Source organism: Globicephala melas, chromosome 6 (assembly GCF_963455315.2).
Source record: "Globicephala melas chromosome 6, mGloMel1.2, whole genome shotgun sequence".
NCBI lineage: Eukaryota > Metazoa > Chordata > Mammalia > Artiodactyla > Delphinidae > Globicephala > Globicephala melas.
Genome location: NC_083319.1, coordinates 90,348,173 through 90,364,815, shown reverse-complemented (window position 1 = coordinate 90,364,815; position 16,643 = coordinate 90,348,173). Strand labels below are relative to the sequence as shown.

General features: G+C 37.9%; 1 protein-coding gene across 5 annotated transcripts in view; it reads right to left on the bottom strand.

The window, feature by feature from the left end:
• The window catches only part of IARS1 (isoleucyl-tRNA synthetase 1), an 84,203-nt gene that overhangs the window by 8,906 nt on the left and 58,654 nt on the right, over positions 1-16,643 (bottom strand). For 4 of the 5 annotated variants that reach the window (XM_060301185.1, XM_030847285.2, XM_030847287.2 and 1 more), the window contains exons 26-31: positions 15,718-15,892; positions 13,081-13,193; positions 11,198-11,293; positions 10,193-10,369; positions 9,318-9,423; positions 1,852-1,977 (exon numbers count right to left, since the gene is read on the bottom strand). In XM_060301185.1, coding sequence (XP_060157168.1) covers positions 1,852-1,977; positions 9,318-9,423; positions 10,193-10,369; positions 11,198-11,293; positions 13,081-13,193; positions 15,718-15,892 — 793 coding nt within the window. Of the gene's footprint in view, positions 1-1,851; positions 1,978-9,317; positions 9,424-10,192; positions 10,370-10,389; positions 10,912-11,197; positions 11,294-13,080; positions 13,194-15,717; positions 15,893-16,643 lie in introns of those variants that run through there. The other variant, XM_070045778.1, reaches the window with a different exon arrangement.

The following is a 16,643-nucleotide window of genomic DNA, read 5'->3' as shown; positions in this document are numbered from 1 at the left end:
AAACTATCATGTATCTTTACAGTGATGCTTTCCACTTTATTTCTATTTATCAAAGGATACTGTCTTTTCTATAAAATTAGGCTTTAATGACATGCAAATAGTAGGTAATCTTAATGTTGCAAAATAGCATAATATTCATAACTTATAAGGCAAATTGTTTTTTCCCCTTTTAGTATTTTTCCTCCATATTATAGCTCCTCTTAAAATTTCCTCTTATATCAGAATCCTAAACTTTACCATGAAAAGGCGGCTTATATTAAAAAAAGATAATTATGATCAGAAGATAAGCTGACTAATGAACATATGTGGAAAAGAGCAAGACACACAGAACACACATAGTGTAATTTCATTTATATACAATTAAACATTGCTTAGGGTAGAAGATTGGTTACAGCCACTATGCCACTAAAGGTTAAGGTGGGGCTCAGGCATTACTCAGCTTTCACAGGCTTCCGCCTGCTGGGTCAGAGGGGACAGTGAGCTAGACAGATGTGAGTTCCAGTATGTCCTTGCTTCTTATTCTACAGTGACTTGAGATAGAGACCCAAGCTGTCCACTGACTTACTTACCAGCTCCCCTTGGTGGATCCTGGTGAGAGATTTTTCTCAGAGCCCCCAGTGAACCATCTGTCTTCCAGACCTTAACTTCCTCAGTTTCCCCACATCATGTTTGCTTCCCTTATCCAGCCTTAGCAAATGGCTGTCCACAGTGCTTCTATCAATTTACAATCCAACAGGGAATGACAAATCCTATTACATAATATCCCTGACATCTGATATTGTGAAATTCTTCTAGCTTTTGCTAATTCGGTTACATGTGATAGTACCTCATTGTGGTTTTTCCTACTGAGGTTCAGCAGTTTTCCCTTTATTTACTGGCCATTTAGATTTCTTCTTTTAAGCTACTGATATTTAAAAGTTTCTGAAAATGAACATTCAGGTTTGTTAAGTGAGTGTATTAGTTTCCTTTGTCTGCTGTAAGAATCACAAACTGGGGAGGGAGGTGGGGTGGGGTGGGTGGGACGGCTTAAAACAACAGAAATTTATTGTCTCACAGTCTCTGCAGGTGAGAAGTCCAAAATCAAGGTGTCAGTAGGGCCATGCTCCCTCTGAAGCCTGTAAGGGAATCCTTCTTTTCCTCTTCCTAGCTTCTGGAGGTTCCCAACAATCTTTGGTGTTTCTTGGCTTGCAGGTTTGCCTAATTTCAATTTCTGCCTTTGTCACCACATAGCCTTCTCCCTGTTTATGTCTTCACATGGCCCTCTTCTTATAAGGACACCAGTCATACTGGAGTAGTGCCCACCCTACTCCAGTATTACCTTAACTAATTACATCTGCAATGAACCTATTTCCAAAGAAGGTCACATTAGATGGTACTGGGGGTAAACATAAGGACTTCAACCCATCTTGGGGTAGAGGTGGGGGATTCGGTGGTGATGTCACAATTCAACCCATGACAGTGGGAGGAAATGTACTTATAATTCTTTAAAATTTTATTTAGGCTTGTCTCATTGAGAATCTGGATTTAGCAAGACGCTGGATTTAGCAAGACACAGACACTATGTTTAATAAAGTTAAAACACAACAGGGAAGTCTCTGAAGCCTAGAATGCATCACATGGCTAACAGTAAAGGGTAGGATTAGAACCTTCATCTCCTAGTAAGTCCAGTGTTCTTTCAGCCATATCACACAAAGAAAGCATAAAGAGACACTTGCAGGCAGGCACTACTGTAGAGGCTGGCCCTGACTCAGAGTCAGGAAAAAGGCAAAGGTTATGTTACCAAATTAAGATCCTTAATGATCAATCTCATGTCAAAGGACACAGATGAATATCTTTTGACTTTCTACACACCTGTTTCACCATGGAAGACAGCCAGCTCTCTATTTTTTACACCAAAAACGCTAGTAACAACACTCTTCAGCTTTAGAAGGTCCAACCTATTATCTCCTTTTGGATTTTCCAGAAGTAGTACTCCACCTAAAAAGCCAAAAATATAAGTGAAACAGAAGAAAAAAAAAGTTAAATTTGAATAAAAAGTCAAGGGGAACACATCATTTGTATATTTTCTTTGGTAAATGTCTATTCACGTCTTTTCCCATTTTCTAATTAGATCTAAAAGAAACTGTTGCATTTTGAGACTTCTTCATATATTCTAGATACATCCTTTGTTGGATATGCAGTTTGCAAAGATCTTCTCCTAGTCTGTAGCTTGTTTTTTCATCCTTTTCGCAGGATCTTTCACAAAGAATTTAAAATTTTGAAGAAGTTCAATTTATCAGTTTTTCTTTTTATGGATTGGACTTCTGGTATAAAGTCTTAAAAACTCTGCCTAATCCTGAATTCTAAAAATTTTGGTTTTTTCCTAAATGTTTTATTTTTTTTAAAATAAATTTATTTATTTAATTTATTTATTTCTGACTGCGTTAGGTCTTCGTTGCTGTGCGCGGGCTTTCTCTAGTTGCGGGAATGGGGGCTACTCTTCGTTGCGGTATGCAGGCTTCTCATTGAGGTGGCTTCTCTTGTTGCAGAGCACAGGCTCTAGGTGCGAGGGCTTCAGTAGTTGTGGTGCACGGGCTTGGCTGCTCTGCGGCATGTGGGATCTTCCCGGACCAGGGCTCAAACCCATGTCCCCTGCATTAGCAGGCAGATTCTTAACCACTGAGCCACCAGGGAAGCAAGTCTGTGATCCATTTTAAGTTAGTTTTTGTATAAGGTGTAAGACTTAGGTCTAGGACATTTTTTTTGCATGTGGATATCTAACTGCCTAGTACCATATAATGAAGACTACTCAATTAAGTTTCTTTTGCTCCTTTCTCAAAAATCATCTGGCCACATTTTGTGATCTACTGTGAGTCTACTTCTGTATTCTGTATCTGTGACAATGATTTTTGTGTCTATTCAATGCTCATGCCACACAAGTCTTCAGATAAGTCTTGAAGTTGGGCAGGGTGATTTCTCCCACTATATTCTTATTTTTCAAAAGTGTTTTAACTACTTTATTTTTCTTCTCTTTCAAGAAAATTTGGCTATATCTACAACAAAATATTGCTGAGATCTGACAGGACTGAGTTAAACTTATATTTTAACTGGGGGAGAACTGACACGTTTATTATACTGAATTTTCCAACCCATGATTATGGCATGTCTCTCCATTCATTTACTTATTTAAACTTATTTATTTATGGCCACATTGGGTCCTCGTTGCTGCACACAGGCTTTCTCTAGTTGTGGCGAGCAGGCGCTACTCTTCGTTGCAGTGCGTGGGCTTCTCATTATGGTGCCTTCTCTTGTTGTGGAGCATGGGCTCTAGGCATGTGGACTTCAGTAGTTGTGGCAGGTGGGCCCAGTAGTTGTGGCTCATGGGCTCTAGAGCGCAGGCTCAGTAGTTGTGGCGTGTGGGTTTAGCTGCTCCGCGGCATGTGGGATCTTCCCAGACCAGGGCTCGAGCCTGTGTCCCCTGCATTGGCAGGCAGATTCTTAACCACTGCGCCACCAGGAAAGTCTCTCTCCATTTATTTTGATCTTTGATTTTTTCATCATTATCTTGTAGTTTTTGACATAAAAGTCCTGTACCTGTTTTATTAGATCTATACTGAAGTATCTCTCTTTTGAGCAACTGTAAATGGTATTACATTTTAAATTTCATTGTCCATGTGTTCATTGCTAGAATATAAAAATTAATTTTTGTATGTTTATCTTATATCCTGTGAATTTGATGAAAACCTTTTTCTTTTTATAAGCAATATGATTTTTTAAAAAGTAATAGATTTTATTCAATTACTTTGGAAACAAACCCTCCCAATTAAAGCTTAAACCCAAATGGTATATAAAACTAGCCAAAATACTTTAAAATAATATAAAGATCATCTGTAGTTTTTTCCTCATAACATGAATGCTTTCAGTCAGACAGTAAATTATAAACCATATCACATCATGTTGATGCAGATGATAAATTGTGGTTGCATTTGAAATCAATCCTGGGAAAATAATCTTGTTGGAGTTGTGAGCTCTTCCTAGTTGTTTGGTCAGTTGGTCCAGAAAGAAGCAGTATTGAAGTCAGCAGATGGGGGAGCTAGGTCCCATCTGTTTTGTCACTGCTCATTCTGCTGACCTTCTGTGACTAAAGCTGACAAAAAACGCTGGCCGCGTTGACATTTCTTATGCACATCCTCTGCTCCTGCAACTAATTCCTTCCACAGGATCACCTGTCTCCACCTAAGACAGGCAGAATGTTGGCAGTGATGGACCAGCTCACATGCCACACATCATTGAACTTGTGCAGCAGTGTAGAGGACCACGTATTGCCCGAGGTATCATCACAGGTCCAAAGGGATACACAAACATCCTGGGAATAGCTGGTAACAGTGCTGGTGGGCAAAGCAACGGAGGGGTCCCAGTATACATCTCAGTCTGTAGATTCCTTGCAATTTTCTATGTAGACAATCATGTCACCTTCAAATAGAAACAGTTTTATTGCTTCCCTTCTGATCTGCATGGCTTTCCTTTTCTTGCCTCATTCTACTGGCAAGAACTTCTAATGCAATGCTGAATAAGAGTAATGAGAACAGGTATCCTTGCCTTGGTTCTGATCTTACACAGAAGACATTCAATCTCTTCCAATTAAGTATAATGTTAACTATAGGTTTTTTACAGATGCTCATTATCAAGTTGATGAAGTTCCTCTCCCTATTTTTCTGACAGTTTTTTTTTTTATCATGAATGAACACTGAATTTTGTCAAATGCTTTTTTTAACTGGTATAGTCTTATAAGCTTTTAGTCTGTTAATATGGTAGATTATACTGATTGGTTTTTGAATACTGAACCAGCCTTGTAACCTTGGAATAAACCTCACCTGTCATGATACATAATTCTTTGTATATACTGCTATATTCAATTTCATGATTTTTTGTTAAGAATTGTACATTTATATGCATGAGAGATATTTGTAGTTTTCTTTTTTTTGGTATTGTTTGTATCTGGTTTTGGTGTCAATACTTTATTATGGAATAAAGTGAGTTAGGGAGTGTTCCTTCGTTTTCTATTTTCTGGAAGACCTGTGTAGAACTGGTGTTTATTCTTTTAAAGTCTGGTTGAATTCTCTAGCAAAACCATTTGGATCTGGAGATTTCTTGAGAGTTTCATTACTTTTTAAAAATTGCCATCTCTTTTACTTTTTTCCTCAGTTTCCCTTCCTCCCTTTCCCAAGACTTATTATGAACTTTGTTTTTCAAGTCCATGTTCTCATATTTTGTAATTCTATATGTTCATAAACAATGTGTGATGATGTATTTTTAAAATTTACATGAATGCTCGCTATTGTATATTTAATTGTGAAACTTGCTTTTTTCATTGAAAATGTTTTTTAAATATAGAAAAATTTATACATAGAGATACATTTCATTACTTTTAACTGGTATGAGGAACCGACATTATGAATATGTCTATGTCCCTTTTTGATGGACATCTGTATTGTGCAACACCATCAGTGATGGCATTAAACTCAACTAGAAAATCAAATTTACAATCAAAGTTTCTAGGGAGTTTTTAAATTATGAGTTCAATCTCCTTAATAGCCATAGGGCTACTGAAATTATCTATTTCATATGAGTGAGTTGAGGCAGTTTGTGCTTTTTGAGAAACTGGTTCATTTCATCCAAGTTGTCAAATTTATGTGTAGAGAGTTATTCACAGTATTTACTTACTTTTTGATTTCTGCAGTCTGTATTCATGTCCTATTTTATTCTTTTTTCTTTTTTTGATGTACAGTAAACTTTTACTATTTTATTCTTGATATTGGTAATTAGTGTTTTCTTTGGTTCTATGTCAGTCTCACTAGAGGTTTATTGATTTTATTAATTTTTTCAAAGAACCACATTTTTTGTTTTATTATCTTTATTGCTCTATTTTCAATTGCTTTGATTTCTGTTCTTATTTTTACTTTCCTTCTTTCTGCTTACTTTCTTTTTTAGATTCTTGAGGTTGGAACTTAGATTATTGATCGAAACTTTCTTCTTTTCTAATGTTAGTCTTCAGAGGTACAAATTAGCTGTAATCCACATATTTTGATACTGTATTTTCCTTTTCATTGAGTTTTACGCATTTGTTTTTCCTTAACACTTTTTCTCTGATCATGGATTATTCAGAAGTACGTTTTTTAGCTTTCAAATGTGCTGAGATTTTGCTTTTACCTTTCTGTTATTGATTTATAGTTTGATTCCACTGTGGTCAGAGAACATACTCTATATGATTTCAACTCTTTAATGTGATGAGGTTTATTTTATGGCCTAGGCTATAATATACCTTGGTAAATGGGAACTATATACCTTGGTAAATGGGAACTTGAATAGTATGTGTAGTCTGCTGCTGTTAGGTGGGGTGTTCCATAAATACTGATTAGATTCTGATTTTCTGTCTAACTGTTCTCTCAAACTATAATTACAGATTTTTTTGTTCTCGTTCAAGGTCTAACAGTTTTTGTTTTATGTATTTAAGCAGCTCTGTTGTTAGGTACATATACATTTAGGATCATTATATTTTCCTTTGGGTTGACATTATATCATTATTTAGTATCATTGGTAATTTTCTTTGCTATAAAGTGTACTCACTGAAATGAACATAGACACCCTGCTCTCTTTGAATAATGCTTGCATGGTATATCCTACTTTAGCCTTTTACTCTCAACCTACCTATTTTGTTATATTTAAGGACTTTCTTGTACACAGCAAAAGGCTGGATAATGTGTTTTTATCACTCTACCAATCTCTATTAATTGATGTATTTACACCATTTACATTTAGCGTAATTACTAATGTTAAGTTTAAGCCTTCCATTTTATTTTCTGCTTTGTATTTGTTCTACATTCTTTTTCCATGCTTCCTGTAGGATACTTGAACATATTCCAGAATTCCATTTTTATTTGTTTAGTGTTTTTGTATATATCTTTTAGTGTAGGCTTTTATAGTGGTTGCATTAGGTGGTACACTATATATACATAACCACTGGTGTTGACATTTTACCAGTCTGAGATAAGTGTAGAAATCTTAACTCCCTTTACATCCCTTTGCTCTTCCCTATTTATAACTATCTTGAATATTCCTTGCATATGCATTTAGAGGTTTTCGTTTTTGTTGCAACCATCAAACATAAATTTTAAAAATTCAAGAAGAAAAGTCTGTTGAATTTATCTATATTTTGACTCTTTCAATTTTTTTCCCCTCTGTTCTGATGTCCCTAGATTTCCTCTTTTATCATTTTCTGTTTTAAGAATTTCCTCTAGCTATTCTTTTAGTAAGTCTTGCTAGTAACAAATTCTTTTAGTTTTCCGTCATTTGATAATGTCTTGATTATCCCTTTACCTTGAAAGATATTTTTGCTTGATATAAAATTGTGGGTTGACAATACTCATCTTTTAGCACTTGAGAAATGTTGTCCTTTCATCTTCTGACCTCTACTGATTTCTGATGAGAAATCCAGTATGATTCAAATTGTTTTTCCCCTAGAAGTTAGGTATTGCAACATCTGTCACTGCTTTCAAGATGTTTTCTTGGCCTTAAGTTTTCAGAAGTTTTACTATGTTATGTCTGATGTGAATTCTTTTGGATTTATCCTGTATGGTGTTTTCTTAGCTTCTTGAATCTGTAGGTTTATGTGTTTTGCCAAATTTAGGAAGTTTTCAGACATTATTTCTTTGAACACTTTTTCAGTCCTGTCCTATCTTCTCTTCCTTCCAGAATGCAGTGCCAAGAACATTAAACTTTTGTTATTATCCCACAGATCCTTTAGGCTCTGTTCAGTTTTTTAAGCTTTTTTGTTTTTAACTCTGTTATTCAGAATGGGTAATTTCTATTGTTATTTCTTCCTGTTTATGGATTCTTTCCTATCTCTTCTATTCTGTTGTTGAGCCCATCCACTGAGTTTCTGTATTTTAATTATTGTATTTACCAGTTCTAATATTTTAATTCTATTCTTTGTATCTTTTACTTGTTTACTGAGGCTATTTTTCACTTGTTTCTATTGTGTTTGTAATTGCTCTGTGAAGCATTTTTGTTAAGGCTGCTTTACATTCTGTCAGATAATGTCAACGTTTCTGTCATCTTGGTGTTCCTATGTACTGACTGACTTTTTTCATTCAGTTTAAGATCTCCCAGTTCTTGGTATAATGAGTAATTTTCAATTAAAACCTGGACATGTTAGGCATTATGAGACTCTGGTTCTTATTTACATCCTCTATTTTAGTTGACTTTGTTTGACATTACACTGGCGAGGGAAAGGGAATACTGCTTCATCTCTGATTAGTGAGAGAAGTCCGGGTTCCCTATTTAGCTTGCATTGACACTGAGGTCAGGACTCCTTGTTACTTCTGGGGTGGGGGTGGTGTGGTGGTGGTGAGGGGTAAGGTGATGCAAGAAAGGAGTTCCTGTTCTCCTCTAGACCTCCACTAATACCTCCCCTGGCCACAAAGAGTAGGAATGCCTCCTTACTGCTCCCCATGTGGCCTTCACTGACATCTTGACAGGGTGGAGGGATATGTGGCCTCACTACTGCTGGGTAGTGGTAAGGGGAAGGGATGTCTTGTTATTGCCTGATGGGGATAGAAGTTTAGGCTCTCCACGTGGTCTACAATGACACTACTGGGCAAAAGAGCTCGTTATCACCCAGGTAGGATGAAAGTCCCAGCTCACTGCTTGGTCTTCTCTGATACCACCATGGCAGTGAGGGCTTGAGGGTCCTCAGCCTGGGAAAGGTCTAGGCTCCCCACTTGGCTCTGGCTGGTGTGAATGGTAGTAGAGCCTAGTTTCCTCTGTCTTATTTGGGTGGAGTAGAGCAGTTACTGTCTGGAAGTTTTTTTGTCTTGCTTGGTTGCCACTCTCCTGGTCCCACCTGCAGAGAGCAGGATTTTGTTGGGGTATTTACGTCCATGCCCATTGGCATTTCCAGATTGCCAGCTTCTTCAGCTCCAAGCCTGGGATACATGAAGCAAAAAGAAAAACCAGGGAACTCTCCACTGTTTTCTTACTTGTTCCCAAGATCCCTAGTTGGTCTGCCTTCTTCCCTCTACCATTAAGAGTCTTCTTATGCTTGTTTTTATATATCATGTCTGGGGTGTTTAGCTGTACTTTGTGGGAGGAATAGGGAAAAGTATGTCTACTCCATCTTTCTAGAAGTGCTAGTTCAATCACTTACTCTTGTGGATTCATTTTGATGACAATTAGAAAGAAAAAGGTTATCCAATTTTACCAATTCTCTTGTAATAGCCTTAAAAACATTCATAGGCTTAATTAAAAAATAAAATACAAACAATGGAGGTCACTCTTACCTTGTTCACTGCCATCTGTACAAATGTTAAGATTGACATATGCACAAGCAGGGCCAGGCATGGAAGATCCTCTGGTGAGTGTAATTTCCAGGTCTGACCCTTTTAACTAAGCACATGAGAATATGTGAGCGGCTACCTGTAGCATCTGACCATAGTGTCAAATAAGAGCTCTATACAACTCTGAGAGCATATTCAATCTCAACACTAAAACAGTGAAGAGCTACAATTTTTCCCCTCTTTTTTCCTTGTTCCTTAGAAAACATGCAAAATAGAAAATGAAACCATCTTGTAACTTGTGCCACTGAAAAGACAGTCACATTCAGGTCCTGCTTTTCTATTCCATTTCTCCCATACAAAGTAGAAAAAGACAAGGAACATATGACTGAATAAATGACTAACTGATATAGAAAAGAATTTTTATCAGACATACTTCTGAATTATTGACCAATACCTTTCACGTCTTGGTCAGATTTTCAGAGTTACATCTAAAATGTTTGAACAGGAAATGAAATTATATTTTTATGTATAACCTACTACCATAAAAGTAAACTGCTTTTCAAGTCAATTGCTCTTTATGTTTAACAGTAAGCACCAGAATCCACAATACTGACTTCTATAGTTTTAGATAAAACAGCACCATACAGTCATCTAACCTGGCAATTCTTATGTATATCCTAGTTACCTTCCCAAAGAGAACGGCTCTAATTTCCCTTTTTTCTCTTCTGGACTCTACTCACTATTCCCCAGAGCAATACTTCAGGACTGAGTACTATACTAATTGCTACCGGGGGACAGAACATCAAGATATAACTACATAAACTTAACATAAAATCTAATCCTAAATGTCTTAATGTTCAACAGAACTCAGAACTCACCTGCATTTTTTCTTGAATAAGGATTTCATCTGATGTAGGAACTGGATATGGTTTTAAAGGAGACTTTATGGTGGCAAATATGAACTCTGTGTGGCTTTTGATAACATTATTCAGATACTTTCCTTCAGATTTTGCTTTATAATAAACTGTTATTTCATCAGTTGGAACCAGATTGCACTGAAAGCACATAGAGAAAATTTAAAAGGGAAGCACATTTGTCAATTAAAATGTAAGGTGCTGTTAAACAGGGCTGATGATCCCACACTGAATCATTATGGAAGGGTACAGTATCCTGACCAATTCTCTGAAAAAAGGAGTGATCAAGTAACAACTCATAAAGCTCTGAACTGAGACAGACGTTACAAGTACCCCATTATCTGCTGGAGTGGCCACCTCAGACCCTGAACTACAGGTCTCAGAAACCTGGCCAGAGGAGGAGGACTTGTGGGAACCCTCCTTGGGACAGAAGCTCCCTGGCTCTCTCACCCAGTAGGGGCAGGCAAATGTTCTGTGCACCTGTCCTGGCTCCCAACTTCTGAATGAGGAAGAACCACCTCACTCTGTCCAGATCCAACAATCTCTCCCTGAGCTAGGAGTCCTTCCACACTGACTGCATCTCTGCTCTTCCTCAGAGACATTTGCTGTCAGCTCTGACAACCTTATGTGCCAGTCAGGAGGACTATCTATCCAGAAGATGGTTTTGTGGAAGCCGTAAAGAACTGAAAAAGAAGGACAAGGAGCACATGTTAGCTGAAAGCTTCTGATCAGAGAAACAAAAGAGCCACATCCAGCTTGGGAGTGAACAGGAGAGAAAGGAAGTGGCCTACCTCTCCTAACAGTACAATCTGAATGGACCAAAGATCAGTGACTAATCATCATTAATGAATTACTATGGTTTATATTACTTGCCTCTCCTCTCCTCCCCCAAAACCAAAACAAATACCAAACAAAAAAACCAAAACAAAACTCCAAAACAGTAGCTTGTTCTTAATCTGACAAGCTGACCTTTTTTCGAAGTTTCTGGATACGATTGATGACTTCCCGAGCCACTCCTTCATCCACCATTGACTGGTCAGGGGTGACGTCTAAGAGAACCAAAGCCTGTAGGAATGAACGGTGTACACCATGACAATCAAATATAGAAAAACAGTTCTTTCAAACTCAGCAAAATGGTGTTTAAATTCTCAGAAGTCTATAATGCAGCACTATTTAGTCACACACCTGAGCCAAAGACAAAATTAACGTGGTTTCTTTATGTTTGGGTCCTCCTTTGTAAACAGCTATTCCTTCATCTCTGAAGAAAGGTGAGACTTCTCATTTTTCTTCTGTAGGGTGCTGCTCACAGGAGATTTCCTGAGACCGACTTTCAAGAGAGTCTCTCATGTAACTCTACTTTTTGTCTATCTAATGAATAATATCAACTCTTCTAATAAATAAAATCACCAATCATGAAGCTCTTACAGCAGCACGACTTTTCACAATGCATCCACCACAAACAAGTGGACTGAAGATCTCAAAGCCGCCATCTCTGTTGTTTTCTTTAACCATGACTCTATTCTTTGGTTTGTTGGTGTGATTCAAGACACAGTTTCTACAATGGGCCACCATACTTTTTTATATGGTTTAGCTTAAATTGCCACCTTCTTGTCAACTTTAACTACTTTTTTATCTCATTGGTCATAAAGGCTGTCAATGATGATGTGATAATAATGACTGTCACTTCTATTATAGAGGGGAACATACGTATAAGTTAGGCATCATCCCCATTTACGTTTTTGAGGACACTCAATGAGAGAAGTTAACAAACTTGCTCCACTTCATGAAGGCACAGGAGGCAAACTGGAAATGGATAATGTGTCATGGCAGGGCAACCATGGCCCACAATACACAAATCATGTCAAGAAACTCAGAAGCATCACAGACAACACCTCCTTAAGTATAGACAACTTCAGGACTCTCTCATTTGGCTGTAGTCAGAAAGGGCTGCACCCTCTCACTGTTTACAAATCTCTTTCCCTGGCCCCAATTCCTTCTTTCCTAGTTTCCTCACCTTTGGCTCCTTACCACTGTTTGCCCACATGGAGTTCTGTCTACATCATATTTAAGACTCTGTGTATGGGAATCCCCTGGTGGTCCAGTGGTTAGGACTCGGTGCTTTCACTCCTGGGGATCTGGGTTCAATCCCTGGTCGGGGAATTAAGATCCCGTAAGCCACATGGCATGCCAAAAAAACCAACCAAACAAACAAACCCTGTATAAAGGCTGGAGGAGGTTGGCTTGCCTCATACGAGGCATCTTCCCCTGTATGTGGCATATTAAGCACAGAGGCACTCCAGCAGGTCCCTCACTCTCACAATGGAGACCTTACAACCTATCTGCCTGGAGAAGTCTGGTCAAGAGTGAAGAGAGATGCTGTGATCCATTACAACAAAAAAAGACAGACCCCAGAATGCAAAACTGCTTGTACATCCTCTTCAAGGGGTGCTCTCTAACCACCCCCACTGCTACCCCAGACTTCAAATAGGAGCACTTATTTCTACTAGATAACTTATCAAGTACAGTAATAAGAATTGACTTACTTTTCTATCTCCATGACAGACTCATTCCTTGAAGGGTGGGATTACATCTTACTCATTTTTGTATGACCCAACACTTAGGACAACTGCATGCATAAAGTCACAAGATATCAATTTATGTATTCATTAAAGAAATGCATATGTCAAGAAGTTATAATAGAGGAGTTTAATAAGGCCAATCTAAAATAAATAACTGGTTTATTTTACCCTGAGACAAGCTGCCAATACTGTCAGGAGAGGCATAGGTAAATGTTTTCTCCTCTTATGTTCTTATCTTTTGGTAAAGAAATATTCTAGGGAACAGAAAAATACCTGAGCATCTGAGTGTGCTTCAAACTGTGTCGTTCCACCTGTTGCCTGATCAAAGGTGTACATGAGGCGGATATCTTCTTCATGCAATTCATGGCCTTCCACAACAATGGTCCCTATTGGGGAAACAACTGCCACTGTTACTCAATCAGTACCCCACTCCTCAAGCTGCCCTGCTACTAATATATTTTGCCACTCTTTAATAAAACCTTCATATAATCAAGCTACACAGTCTTCAAGAGATATGTCCTCTGGACTCATGTCATTGTTGAGGTCAAGAATGAGACAAACTTTCTTTAGACTGCACCATGCTATCTTGAGGACACTTAAATCACCATTGATATCTACTGTTGTATATAAGCTCCCAGGTCCAAAGACATGTGCCAGAAGGCAACGAATCTCCACCATAAACATGAGCAACCATGTTTATGATGGAGAAAGCATGCTATAATGAAGAAAGCACAGTCTGTAGAGTCAAACTGGACTTAGGCCCACCACTCATTGATTGTAGGACCCTGGTGTTCTATTATCTGCCTATCAGAGTGCAGTGAGGGTGAAAAAAGGTAGACAGTGTGAAGTTCTGAGCATCATGCCTATTCATGGTAGGCAGAATGTATAAACAGCTAAGGATGGCAGTTCCCATCATAAGGAAAGCCTACTATGGTAACTCACAAATGATCTTCTTGGTCTTTCAGCAACTGGCTGTCATTTTCACTTTAAGTCACTGCATTCTGAAAACTACTTTGCTTTCCATCAATGCAGAACAGTCCATTCAGAAACTATAGCTTAGAAACTGTAGGCTTTCCGTTTCAAATAAGGTTTGAGGACTTTTTAATATTTTGGCTAACTGGTGAAACAACTTAAGATTTGTGACTTGAAGGCTGATCCTTTAATTTTGTCAAGTTAAATTAGTACTGACTCAACTTTTAGTTGCTAGCCTCTTATGTTTTATAAATTTTACCTAAAAATTCGGGGAATCTTAGGGACATTTCCCCCAATTTCCATAACTACCCATCTGATTTCTGAATCTTTAAATCTTTCCTCATGACACTTCCATGCTTATGATTTTCAACTTCAGAGGGAACCCTAACAATCAAACAACTCATGCCCCTAGGATTGCTACAGGATGTCAAGTGGCCATAATTAGACCACATATGATTCTAATCATGGCAGAGCTGGGAACTCCTGGGCACCTGGAAAAGCTCCCTGAAGATTTCCTTCAGTGTACTTATCAAAACTATGATTATGTCCATAAATCTTTAGTGTCTGCCAGCACCATGAGGGTAAGGACAATGTCTACCTCATTTAACTCTATGTTCCCAGTGCCAACCAAACAGAAGGGCCTTAAAAAATATTTGCTGAATGAATGACTCCAGTCTTGCTCAATTGAGACCAACATATGTATTCTAGATATTTTAGAGAAACTATAATAAGTTCTGACCCAGTCCTCCTTCACAAGAAGCCCCAAACCTCAATGCTAAATCCCTTTCTCTAAAAACACTTAAGTATTTTAAATTTTAAATTTAAATTTTGAACTAAAATTAAAACATAACTTTTTTCTTTTGAATATCTTCTAGTTTTCATTCTGGCACCTCTAAAAAGTCACCACCTTTTTCTCTACAAGCAACATCTAATAACAATAACACTCTATACCACTGGCTGGTGAATCTCAGGGGGTTCTGCTCTCTCACTAGGGTAGATTTTTCTAGGCCCACATTAGCATTTATAGAGTTCAATGGTAACTTAAGGTCCACCCCTCTGACTCAGTAATTTCTATCTAGAAATCTAGCCAGAAGGAATCAATTCCACAGAACACTTATATGTGAATTATTCACTGAAATATTAGTTGTACTATTAAAAGAATGGAAACAACCTAAAGCACCAACAATAAGAGACTGGTTAAAGACACTATCCGGGGCTTCCCTGGTGGCGCAGTGGTTGAGAGTCCGCCTGCCAATGCAGGGGACGCGGGTTCGTGCCCCGGTCCGGGAAGATCCCACATGCCGTGGAGCAGCTAGGCCCGTGAGCCATGGCCGCTGAGCCTGCGCATCCGGAGCCTGTGCTCTGCAACAGGAGAGGCCACAGCAGTGAGAGGCCCGCGTACCGCAAAAAAAAAAAAAAAAAAAAGAAAGACACTATCCGGTATCCACAGGAAGGAAAATATTTTCAGCACTTACTGAAACAGCATTTTAAAGACTAATAACACACAAAAATGTTTATAATGTAAAGTGAAAATACAGACTAAAAATATAAATAAAAACAAAATAACATAAAATGTAAAAATATATGAATGAAAAATGTGAAATTTAAAATTATGTGATTTCCATTTTGTAAAGCTGTAATTATATAAATCAGAATTTTAATAGCACCCCAGCACCTAACATAACAAATACCAGACAGTAGGCACTCAATCTACATTAAATGGATGGGTGATCGGTTATGGGTCATTTTTATTCTCTTTACTTGTTTTACTTTTTTCTAAATTATCAGAATTATTCATAATAAATATTTTTATGAACAGAAAAAAAAAGTTCTTATTTAAGAAAAGGCTGTGACAGTAGAAATCAAAGAGGAGCCTAAGTATGAGACACCCATCAGGTTGAGGACACAAACGGTGGCCCCAATAAAACAGATACCAACCACTCTCCTGGAACTGCTCTAGCTCCTCACTGCTCAGCTGCTTGATGGATGTCATCACCATCTTGAAGGCTCCCTTCAGACGCTTCCCCAGGACCATGTGATCTGGTTCTGCCCTTAGGCGAATGCCATACTTGTTTTTATCTGTAGATAATGTAACTTTTCTAACATTCAATTCCTATATTTGGTAGATAAGATGAAATAAAAAAGAAATGAAAACATGTCCACAAAAACTTGCACACAAACATTCATAGCAACATTATTCACAACAACCAAAAAGTGGAAATAACCCAAATGTTGATCAATTGTGAATGAATAAACAAAATATGGTATATCCATATAATGGACTATTATTTAGCAATATAAAGGAATGGAGCACGCATACATGCTATAACATGACTGATCCTTAGTGCTAAGTCACAGAAGCCAGACACACAAGACCACATATTGTATGATTCCATTTATAGAAAATGTCCAGAGTGGGCACATCCAGAGGCAGAAAATAGATTTGTGTTTGCCAGAGGATGGTGGGATATTGAGGGGAAAATGGTAAATGAATGCTAATGGATACTGGGTTTCTTTTTGGGATGATGAAAATGCTACGAAACTGTGGTGATGGCTGCACAGCTCTATAAATAATACTAATAAATAATTGTATGGTATGAAAAAATTCTGTCCAGATCAATCAAGTTGAGCCTAACGCAACTAACAAGGACTGTAGCCTTAGAAATATGAACTTCATGTTTAAGGGTGACCTACGCTCAAGAAATTTCAAAGCACCACAAATAACTACCAATTAACTAGAAGAATCAGTTAATCAAAACATTTCGGGACTTCACTGGTGGTCCAGTGGTTAAGAATCTGCCTTCCAATGCAGGGGATGTGGCTTTAATCCCTGGTTGGGGAACTAAGATCCCACATGCTGCGGG